General features: G+C 35.5%; 1 protein-coding gene across 2 annotated transcripts in view; it reads right to left on the bottom strand.

Annotated features, from left to right (window-relative positions):
• LOC136033266 (acyl-protein thioesterase 1-like) overlaps nt 1-12,492 on the bottom strand; it is a 31,797-nt gene that overhangs the window by 17,355 nt on the left and 1,950 nt on the right. The window contains exons 2-3 of one of the 2 annotated variants that reach the window (XM_065714021.1): nt 10,634-10,693; nt 229-326 (exon numbers count right to left, since the gene is read on the bottom strand). In XM_065714021.1, the coding sequence (XP_065570093.1) occupies nt 229-326; nt 10,634-10,693 (158 nt within the window). The remainder of the gene's footprint in view (nt 1-228; nt 327-10,633; nt 10,694-12,492) is intronic. The other variant, XM_065714022.1, reaches the window with a different exon arrangement.

The raw sequence follows: 12,492 nt of genomic DNA, 5'->3' as shown, positions 1-12,492 counted from the left end.
ACAGAGTCACACCACTGACACCTGTCCCAAACCAAATAACTGGCCATGGGAAGAATCGAACCCATGCCCCTCCAGATAAAGGATGCTGAAACCAACGCGTCAACCACTTAACTAGGACGGCTCGAATACAACATACAATACATACAACACAACGTATACAATCCATGTAACATTCTATAATAAATGCAACATTCCAAAAAATAATGCAGAGTCATGGTTTACACTTACGCTGTTGGACAGATCAGTTTCACATATGCAGGTCTGATTTCAGCCAATGTGCTTGCCCAGCCATGTCCTGTGTCACCCAGTCCATGCAGAAAAATCAACTAGAAAATTTTATTCACATATTTAAAATAGCAAACATATACACACAGCACATATTATCAGCCTAATAAACACATTTAGGGGCCCGAATTCATGAGGATGCAGGGGAAGAGATACCTTTTTTTTGTGAAGATACAAAAAAGCATTGGTCAAAATTTTAGGGAAAGAGGCCAAGTTTGTGTGTGTTTTTTCAATCAAAATATCAAAAATAGGTGCTTTTCAAAATCTGGAGGAGGGCGGGGGGAGTAAATAAAGCAGACACACATTTTGATTGTTTTGCTGTCAATATCTATTTCAGGATTACCTCCCTCTTCCCCCCCCCACAAAAAAAAACACATTATAAGGTAATATACCAATTACCAGCATGCTACATTATCAATAGAAATCTTATTGATGCATCACCTACTGTCAGAAAAAAATTCATAATCTTTTATCAAAATACTACAGATTTAGTAATTTTTTTGGGGTGCTGGTAGATTTTTCACTTATATATACATCAGAGGAAAATTATAATTCAAAATCAGACAGCAACATTGTTGAGATGAAAGTTGTGAATTTTCAAATCTCAAGTACATAAAATTTACTATGATAGATATTCCTTAAAGTTTGGTAGACTGTTGGTCAAACTGTCTTTATTATAAGTCGAAATCATATCATAATTGCCAGTAGCTGATACATTATCATGTTTAGCTTATAATTTTTACAAGCAAATAATAAACAAGTATACAATAAAAGCATATCAAACAGTTCGTGGTAACGAACTGTAGTAAGGAGCGACCCGGCTCAATAGTAACCAAAACTCTAAAAATTAAGTTTCATCAAGTTTAGTCATACCCATCAAAAGTTACGAGCCTGAGAAAATTTGCCTCATTTAAGAAAATAGGGGGAAACACCCCCTAAGAGTCGTAGAATTTTAACGAAAATGACACCATCAGATTCAGCGTATCGGAGAACCCTACTGTAGAAGTTTCAAGCTCCTATCTACAAAAATGTGGAATTTTGTATTTTTTGCCAGAAGACAAATCATGGGTGCGTGTTTATTTGTTGTTTTTTTTCCAGGGGTCATCGTATCGACCAAGTGGTCCTAGAATGTCGCAAGAGGGCTCATTCTAACAGAGATGAAAAATTCTAGTGCCCTTTTTAAGTGACCAAAAAAATTGGAGGGCATCTAGGCCCCCTCTCACGCTCATTTTTTCCCCAAAGTCAACGGATCAAAATTTTGAGATAGCCATTTTGTTCAGCATAGTCGAAAACCATAATAACTATGTCTTTGGGGATGACTTACTCCCCCATAATCCCAGGGGGAGGGGCTGCAAGTTACAAACTTTGACCAGTGTTTACATATAGTAATGGTTTTTGGGAAGTGTACAGACGTTTTCAGGGGGATTTTATTTTGTTTGGGGGTGGGGCTGAGGAGAGGGGGCTATGTTGGAGGATCTTTCCTTGGAGGATTCTGTCATGGGGCAAGAAAAATTCAATAAAAAGGGCGCAGGATTCTCTAGCATTACTATAAGAAAACAATGAAAAATAAACATGAAAACGTTTTTTCAAATGAAAGGAAGAAGTAGCATTGAAACTTAAAACGAACAGAGATTATTACGCATATGAGGGGTTCTAAAAATACTTTATCATAAAGAGCGAGGTATTTAGGAGGAGATAAATACCTCGCTCTTTATGCTAAAGTATTTTTAGTAATTTCAACTATTTATTCTACGGCCTTTCTGATTCAGGGGTCGTTCTTAAAGAATTGGGACAAAACTTACGATTTAGAGTAAAGAGTGAGGTATTAACGAGGGTACAAACCCCCTCGTATACATAATAAAAATATAAGGTTATGAAAGTTTGTTACGTAAATTAACTCTTAAGTTACGTATACTTTTTACTAATAAAAACGTTCGTTAAAAATTAAAAGTTCTAGTTGCCTTTTTAAGTAACCGAAGAATGGGAGTGCAGCTAGGCCTCCTTCTCCATCCCTTATTTGTCAAAATCGTCTGATCAAAACTAAGAGAAAGCCATTTAGCCAAAAAAGAATTAATATACAAATTTCATTTTAATAATTTATGTGCGGAGAGCCAAAACCAAACATGCATTAATTCAAAAACGTTCAGAAATTAAATAAAAAAACTAATTTTTTTAGCTGAAAGTAAGGAGCGACATTAAAACTTAAAACGAACAGAAATTACTCCGTATATGAAATGGGTTGTCCCCTCCGCAATCCCTCGCTCTTTACGCTAAAGTTTGACTCTTTGCCACAATTCTACTTTTTAAAACAATTAAAAGCTTTAGCGTAAAGAGCGAGGGATTGCGGAGGGGACAACCCATTTCATATACGGAGTAATTTCTGTTCGTTTTAAGTTTTAATGTCGCTCCTTACTTTCAGCTAAAAAAAAATATTTTTTTTTTTTATTTAATATTAAAGACACAGGATAAGTTTTTGTCTGACTCACTCATTTTCAACAGGCAACAATTTTTTTTTTAACAAGACAACTAGAGGTATAAAATCTACTAATAGGCGGTTCCATTTAATTCCTTTATTTTCAACAAATTATTGACAAACATAGCCTAACAGTTAATCGAATAATGTAGAGGCAGGTATTTCTTAACAAGTTTTTAACGTAAAAATTAATGTATTGTATGATACCCTCCTACATACGAAAACCATGGAATTATACAAAAAAAGGCACAAAGAATACATAGACACAGGGAGAAGTAATGTTTTCTCATAATAATAGTTCAAAGAATTGCCCTAAAATCTTGGAAAACACTTAAGAGTGGAGGGATCAGGATGAAACTTGGTGGTAAAAATAAGCACAAGTTCTAGATACATGATTGACATAAACAGAATCGATCCGCTCTCTTTGGAGTAGTTGGGGGTGGGGGAGGGGGGGTAATTCTGAAAAATTAAAAAAGATGAGGTATTTTTAACTTACGAACGGGTGATTGGATCTTAATGAAATTTGATATTAAGAAGGATATGGTGTTTCAAAGCTCTTATTTTGAATCCCGACCAGATCTGGTGACACTGGGGGAGTTTGGGGTGGGGGAACCTAAAATCATGGAAAATGCTTAGATTGGAGGGATTGGGATGAAACTTGGTGGGAAAAATAAGCAGAAGTCTTAAATACATGATTTACATATTTCGAACGGACCCGCTCTATTGGGGGTGGGGATGGGTAATTCTGAAGAATTAGAAAAAATGATGTATTTTGAACTTACAAAGGAGTAATAGGACCTTCATGAAATTTCATATTTAGAAGGACCTCGTAACTCAGATCCCTTATTTTATATCTCAACCAGATCCAGTGTCACTGGGGGGGGGGCAGTTGGGGGGGAAATCTTAGAAAATACTTAAAGCAGAGAGATCAGGCTGAAACTGGACGGGAAGAATAAAAACCTGTCTAAGATACGTGACTGACATAACCGGACCGGATCTGCTCTCTTCGGTGGAGTTGGGGGGGGGGGGGTTAATTTGAAAAATGAGGCATTTGTAACTTATGAAAGGGTGACCAGATCTTAATAAATTTGATATTTAGAAGGATCTTGTGCTTTAAAGCTCTAATTTTAAATTCCGACCAGATCCTGTGGCATTGGGGGAGTTGAAGGGGGAAACCGGAATTCTTGGAAAACGTGAAAATTGGGGTATATTTATCTTACGAATAGGTGATCGGATCCTAATGAAATTTGATATTTAGAAGGAATTCATGTCTCAGAGCTCTTATTTCGAATCCCGACCAGATCTTTTGACAATGGGAGGGGGGAGTTGGAGGGGAAATCTTGGAAATCACTTGGAGTGGAAGAATTGGAATGAAGCTTGGTGGATAGAATAAGCAAACGTCTTTGATACATGATTGACGTAACCGTACCGGATTCGCTCTCTTTGGGGGAGTTGGAGGGAGGGGTTCAGTGATTTGGTGCTTATGGACGTGCTAGAACGATGAAAATTAGTAGGCGTGACAGGGAGCTGTACAAATTGACTGGATAAAGTCGTTTTCCCAGATTCGACCATCTGGAGGGGTAAAGGGAGAGGAAAAATTAGAAAAATTAGGTATTTATAGCTTACGAGTGGGTGATTGGATCTTAATGAATTTTGATATTTAGAAGGACATCATGACTCAGAGCTCTTATTTTAAATCCAGACTGGCATTAAGCCTCTGATTTTCCTTTTAAATCGATCTATTGATTCTTAGAATTTTGTTAGAGCACATACCATATGAGTTCTTGGCTCTTAGCCCTTCTTGCCTTGTCAAAAGTGCCATATGAGCTCTTAGCTTATGTTAAGGTGTTTTTGTAAAAAAAAAAGTGGATACCACTCTGGGAATTATATATCAAACAAAACTATGAAGCAATCAGAGAACCTCATTGTAGAGGTTTAAAGCCCTTGGAAGCAAATGTTTGGAATTGTAAAACAACAGCAAATTTAACCAAGACAGTGAAACTTGTTTAGACCTTAAAAACATTTTGGCTAGTTAGGAAGGGAAGGAGATACCATACTGCAAAGGATACATTTTAATACAAAAGCACCCCAACTCTCATTGAGCCTTCAGATAAATACAAAATTAGTTCTAAGGGAAAGGCAAGGGAAGGTTGAAGGTAGCATTGATGCATAATCCCAGGGCTGTATCCAGGACTTCTGTTTGGGGGCTATTTTTTCAGGCAGGGCAAAGGGGGTTTGGCTGGTACAAAGCTTTAGAAAATACATCAAAATGTGAAATTGATATTGAATCCATGTTAATTTCTGGGAATATGTTCAGGTGTAAACTGTTATTATGAAAATGAAGCTCCACCTAATTCGCTAATGATTCAAGGTGAATTTGTTTAATGATGAAATAAGTATCACGACTAAATTTGCTGAGTTTTTTTCAAGTGTTGGGCAAAACGTACAGGCGCAAGGGTTGGTGAACTTTAATAATGATTTAATGAAAGATGAATTTGTGGATGATAGAGGAATCGGAAATGAAATTGAATTTCAGCCTTGTACTGGAGATGAAATTCTGAAGGTTGTGAAAACAATCAAATCAAATTCAGCAGGGATTGATGGCATTAATCTGAAAACTTTTAAGTCAGTGATCTGTTATTTAATGCCATGTCTAGTCCATATCATCAATCTTTCCCTCCAAACCGGTATATTCCCTGATGCACTTAAAAGGGCAAAAGTAATCCCCCTTCACAAAGGTGGCTCTAAGCTAGAAATTGAAAATTATAGACCCATATCAATCCTACCCTTGTTTTCGAAAATATTTGAAAAAATTGTGCATAAAAGGCTTTATGATCACCTTATGAAAACGGGGATGTTAAGTGAAATCCAATTTGGCTTTAGGAAAGGTCACTCGACGTCAGGTGCCGTGCATTCCCTTTGTGATACTGTAAATAAATGCTTTGAACGTGATGAAATCCCTTTGACCGTTTTCATCGATTTTAGAAAAGCATTCGATACAGTGGATTTTAATATACTACTCAAACGTCTATAATCACTTGGAGTTCGTGGTAATTATCTAAAGTGGTTAAATAGTTTTTTAAGTGGTAGATCTATTCAAGTTGTATTAAATGATGTGTTTTCTTCTCCTTTTCAAGTGAGGTCTGGTGTACCTCAGGGGTCTGTTTTGGGACCACTTCTGTACCTTGTGTATGTTGATTCAATGCGTTTCTACTTACCTGAGTGTTGTATTACGACTTTTGCGGATGATACAGCTTTAACTATGTCTAGTCAATCTGTCGATGATTTGTTGTTGAAAGTTAATAGGGTATTAAAGGCATTTTTTGTATTTACAAGTTTGAGCCTTTTGTCAGTAAACGTTAATAAAACTAATTTTATGATTTATAGGAGAGTTGGTAAGCCTCCATGTGTTGATAAAAAGATATTTTTAACGGCAGGCCTTTGTCACAAGTGCATGAAGTGCGTTATTTGGGGTTCCAGCTTGATTGTAATCTATCTTGGAAGAACCATAGTGATCTTGTTGCGGCTAAAGTTGCTAGAGGTTTGGGAATTTTGCGTCAATTGAAGCATGTTTTACCATTACCAGTTCTTTTATTATTATACCACACCATTGTTGCGCCTTATATTTCTTATGGTTGTGTCCTTTGGTCTAGTAATTTCTACGCAAATTTTAAAAGAGTGCAGATCCTACAAAATAAAACAGTACGTCTTCTTGGTAATTATGTAGAAAATGTGAATGATGCCGCGTCATGTTTTAAGAAATTACGAGTGCTTAACATTGGTCAGATTCGAGATTATCAAGCTGCTGTTTTTGCGTATTGATGTTGCCATGATGTATGTCTTCCAGTTTTTACCAGTTTTTTTCGAGTAAATCGTTCACTCCATGGGTATGAGACTAGAGAGGCAGATAATTTTATTGTTGAGTGCCGAGACACCACACGTGCAGCTTTCGGAATTAGGTATTTATCTCCGGCTATTTGGAATGATGTCCCAGCTGGCATTAGGGAGGCGGAACATATTGGGTTGTTTAAAGTAAATTAAAAAAAAACAATTATTGGGAGTGGGGAGATAATTCTTTTTTTTTTCTTTTTCTTCTTTTTTGTATAATTATTGTTAGCCTTTGTTTATGTATATTCTAGTATTAAGGAGTAATTGAGTGAGAGTGTTTTGTCCTTCTTTAGTTTCCGTTTTTATTTTAGTTTCTGTTTTTTTTTTTTCTTATTAAATTAGGTTGAGAATCAGAGAATTGCAGCCGTCCAACATCAGAATCTTTGAGCCTTCCCCAGGGCGGTTGTGTGTATTTATAGTTTTTGTAATTTAGTAGTTAATAAAGAGAGTTCACTAATAAAAAAAAGGAGAGTTCACTAATACAAGAAGAGACATTTAACTCAAAAATGAGCAGAATTTATTTGTTATAAATGGGACTGCTCCTTCCTCATCCCCAGCTCTGCCTCATGGTTGTAGAAAATTTGGAGGGTACTCATTCAATCAGAAATTGAGAGTTCTAGGCCTTTTTTACAAGTTAAAAGTGATTGGAGACCAACCAGCCATGGGAGGGGAGGTGGTGTATTTTTTAGGGGGGGGGGGTAAACACCTAGCCTCATGTAGTCATATAATTTTTAATAGTGATGTTGTGGGCCAATTTTACCTTTAGTCTACAGTGGATTTACTTGAATCTGAAAGTAAGTTGTGTGAATGATGCAATGTGTTTACTTAGTTCTTTAACTCTAGGTTTTAGAGACAACTGGAATGACTTGAGGGTAAAACTCTTTTTGAGGCTCTCTTCTGAAGCAGATATTAGCCTAGAATAACACCAAGTAGTACCATTCAATTTCTTAGTCGACACTTTTTCAAAATGAAATGGCAGCCTAGTTACTGTGGCAATTGTATTTCACACCTTAATAGGACTAGACAATATATTTACCCATTGCTTGGTATAGAGCCTGTCATCTATTCTCTTCAGAAGAAAATGTTATACCATAAAAAAAAAAATAAGAGTGTCATTTGATTCCATAATCAACATTCTAGTCTGGTCTCTGTAGGTAGCAGATTACTTAGTAATATAATACTTTTTAGACTGAGAGATGCTATAGACAAAGTTTTAAGGGAAGAACAGTGCGGTTTTAGAAAAGGTAGAGGATGTGTCGACCAGGTTTTCACTTGTAGGTTAATAATTGGAAAATCCCTTTGTTGTCAAACACCTTTGGTCGTCAGTTTTATCAATTATAAGCAATCTTTTTATTCTGTTGATAGAAGAGCATTAGCAAAGGTCTTATCCTCATATGGAATACCAGACAAATACATTAGAGTGATTTGTGCTATGCACGAGGATATTGCTGCAGTAAAGGTAGGAAATGAGGTTAGCAACTGGTTTTGCATTAAATAAGGAGTTAAGCAGGATTGTGTTCTATCCCCCTTTATATAGATCATTTTGATGGACTTTGTCTTAAGGAGCACAGGAAAGGCAATTGGAGACCACGGAATCAAATGGGGAGGAAGAACGCTCCTGGACTTAAATTATACTGATGATTTAAGCATATTAGATGAAAGTATGAGCAAAATTAATGAGTTTTTAGAGGTTTTGCAAGTTCACGGTGTTAGAATAGGTTTGAAAATTAATGTTAAGAAGACTAAGTCACTAAGGCTAGGAATAAGTGAAGATGAAAAGGTGACGTTGGGTAACGAAAAGATTGATCAGATGGGTAGCTTCACTTACCTTGGTAGCATTATTAGTAAAGATGGTGGGAGCAGTGAAGATGTTAAAAGTAGAATAGCTAAGGCTCAGGGTGTTTTTTCACCAGTAAAAAAAAGTTTGGAAGAATAGGAAGGTAAGTCTGCAAACCGGTAAGTCGGTAAGGAAGGTAAGTCGGGCGCTCTGAAAAGCAGAAAAAAATTTACTAGAGGTTTTCCAGAGAAATTACCAACGGATTGTTCTGTGTACCTGGCTAGTAGGTTGTGCGAGAAACGTGGTTCAATCCTGCTTTCTAGGGCTATAATGAAAGAAAGGTTGAGATGGCTAGGCCATGTTCTGTGGATGAAGGATGACAGATTGCTGAAGATTGTCCTTTTTGGCCAACTGTCTGGGGCTACACGGAAAGCAGGTCGTCCTTGTTTGGGTTGGGAGGATGTCATAAATAAAGATTTAAAAAAATGGGAACTTCCTGGGAGGGTGTAAAGAGGGAGGCATTGAACAGATTATGTTGGAGGAGGAGCGTGTGTAGCCATGTTGGCCTCAGGCGGCTTGGTGCTGCAGAGAGTTATTAGTAGTAGTAGTAGTTTCCAAATATAACATATACTACTTTGACTCAAGCATATCCCCCCACCATATTGATGGTCCCAGATATAACCCATGGCTATATGAAAAACTAAAAGAAATCTAGTCATGAAATTCTTACTTATAATATGCAGCATGTTCTATTTTCTAGTTTTTATGTTTCTTTTTCTATTGTTATCCACATTTTTGAAAAACCTATGGATCTAACTAATCTAAATTCTGTTGTAGCCTAGTGAAAAATACTGTTGGGAAGTTAAGAATGGGCCTAGGCTACAAATATCTGTTAGCAAAAGTACACAACATATCTTTAAACAATTTTACAGCATAAACAATTTGATAAAGCATGTGTAAACAAATTACAACAAGGTCAAGCAAGATTTAGCTAACTAAGATTGGTCCTTTGTTGAAAAGAATAATACAGAAGAAGGTATTCAAACCATTGTTGGGCCTTGATCACAAAGTGTGCTTGATCACACTTGAATATTAATATGAAAAGGATGCACAAGGCAACAACTACAAAACACACAACAACCACCTGGAAACAAAGATCAAGCACACTTTCTTATATAATATGAAAAATCTGGCCAGCAATTGAAAAGAAACTCTATAGAATGCAACATGGTTGGAATAAAAAAAAACACAGGTTGGAATAAAAAAATACACTTCCAACACAGGTTGGAATACAAAAAAACATCTCTGGATACCAGACAAGTTTCTTAAGATTGGCAAAATGTAAATATTATGCCTGTCCACAGCAGTGGAAGTAGGAATAATGGCACCAATTATTAACCTATAAGCATCATCTCAACAGTTCATACAATTCTTGAAGAAATTGTGAATAAAACAATTATGAAACATTTAATAAGCAACAAACTGCTCACAGACAGTCAACATTGCTTCAGATCTGGGAGCTCAGTTGAGACAAATCTTATACATGCTTATGACTATATCACTGAATTGCTAGATCATGATACTCCAGTTGACATAATCCTTTTAAATTATGCCAATGTCTGTCATCACCATCTGAAGACAAAACTAACAGATATTGGTATCTACCCAAAGGTTGTAGAATGTGTGATCTAGTTCTTTAAAAGATGAAACTATAGAGTTAAAGTATTTAAGGACAATGGCCAAGAATTCTTCTCAAAAGTTGACAGTTATGTGCCCTGGGGAACAATCTTGGGTCCAACATTGTTCAATATTTTTATTAATGATGCTCTAGAAGCTATAAGAAATAAGATGACCTTTTACAAAAATGATTCAAAGCTTATTTGCTCAACAGAGTTGTCAGTTACAAGAGCTTCTATACAGGAAGATCAATAGTCACTTTGGACCTACAACTGGAAGCTTGAATTTAAAATTCAAAAGCGCAAGTTGGTCTACGTTAGGAGAAAAAAGATAAGGTGGCAATACCATATGGTTGAGGGCACAGCTCAAGACAATTGATAGACTCTTTGGCAGGGGGGAGAGATTTGGGAATTGTTGTTAATGAGGAATTAAACATTAAGGAATGTGCACAAAGAGGGGTTGCCAAAGTATCTGAGATCCTTGACATAATCTAGTGTACAGTAAATGGCAGATCATGCAAAGGAATGACCAACCTGTAGGCTACAAGGGTCTTGTGCAACCATTGCTGGAATTTGGGATGTGTTCCAATGACCCTGAAAAAGGGTGATAAGCAGAAAATAGAATCTGTCCAAAGACAGGCAACAAAAGCTGTTGATAGATGGAAGAATCTTCAACCTTGCTTAAAAAAAAATAAAAAATAAAACTAGGCTAGGGCTAAAAAAAAAGTATCCAAGTGGGCAAAATTGCATAAACCTAAAACCCTCACACCTTGTTACCAAAGAGGAATTGAGAAGAATTGTGTATATCTATAAATAGCTAAAAATCTAAGCTATGCATCAATAGTTTTTACTAATATTCTATAAGACCAAACACTTGATATTACTACTTTATTGACTTACCTACAAGGAGCTCTTTTTGGAAATACCAATTATACTATTTTGATGTATATATTCTTTCATTGTTTTGGTTTTATTCACATGTTAACAGAAATATGATTTTCTTCTGATTCTAAAATGTAACTTTTATTGCTTAATATTTAATCTATAAATCACAAATATGGAATATAATTTTTTCTTTTCAATTGCTTGTCTAAACAGAGACCACATTTTAATTTATGCTGATAAATTATTGGTGAAGATTTCACCAAGAAGGCAGGGCTCTTGTTACTACCCTCTCATTGCATCATGCTGTAGTAAAAAATGGGTAAACAAAAACACATCTTTATTTTTCTGGAATGCCAAAGAAAAGAGGTGTTTACCAAAAAGAGGTCTTTAACCCTACAATTTCTAATGTTTGTGCATTGACATTGAAGAGGTGATGTCATAATAACTTAAAATCTCTTGAATGCTGACTCTACCTGTCAGAAGACTTTTCAATTTTATGAATCATACAGGACAAAGGGTCATAGCAAGAAGTTGTCACTGAAGAGGGCTGAAATCAGAGTCCACAACCAGGGTTGCAAACTTGCACACTTTTGTGTGAAAGGTACTCTTTTTTTATTGTACTCTTTCACATCACAGACCAGATTTGCACTCTTTTTGCCCATTATTTGCTCTTTGCACTCTTCTATGAAATGGTGATAGAAAAAGTATCAAACAAAATAAAAAATAAACAGTACTTGACTTAAGTACAGTGAAGTCAGCTATAGTTCATAACTAGTTACTTGGATCTTTTATATTCCTTTCGAAACATTTGGATAAAATGGAGACAGAACTTGGTAAATTTATAGCAAACCACATAACTGGCTTTCCTATAAAGTAAATATACCACTCAATGCCCTTTTTTATGCTCTTTACAAATATAATAATAGCTTCTACCTTAAATTGATATTTAAGCACTTTTTTAGCTCTTAAAAATGAGAAATTGTCAAAAAATTATGACAGTTCATATAACTAACTTACCAATAAAGCAAACATACCAATTGATGCCTTTTTTATGTTCTTTACAGATATAATAATTGCTTCTGCCACAAATTCAAATTTAAGCACTGTTGAAGCTCTTAAAAATGACAAATTTTCAATTAAAGTATGAGTTATCCATTGTTTCCAACAAAAAAATACTATATTTTCTCCTTGCTGTTTTGTACAAAATAATATTACATTTGCTCAGTGCTAAAGCTATTTATAATATGGTTAGTTTAGGTTGGGTTAAAAAGTGCTTTAAGTTGAATTTAAGGTATAAACAATTATTATATTCATAAAGAGCATAAAAAGGCATTGAGTGGTATATTCACTTTATACAAAAGCCAGTTATACAGTTTGCTATAAATTTACCCAGAACTTTAACTAAAAATTTGATACAGTCAACTATTGTTCAGTTAAAGATCTAAACAATCAAAACAAACACCTACAAATTTCCAGCAGAGGATTACCTTTTAAGCTAAAAAAAGGAT

The sequence above is a fragment of the Artemia franciscana genome, chromosome 11 (genome assembly GCF_032884065.1).
Source record: "Artemia franciscana chromosome 11, ASM3288406v1, whole genome shotgun sequence".
Taxonomy (NCBI): domain Eukaryota; kingdom Metazoa; phylum Arthropoda; class Branchiopoda; order Anostraca; family Artemiidae; genus Artemia; species Artemia franciscana.
Note: the sequence above shows the minus strand (reverse complement) of the source record. Positions and strands in the feature narration are given on the sequence as shown.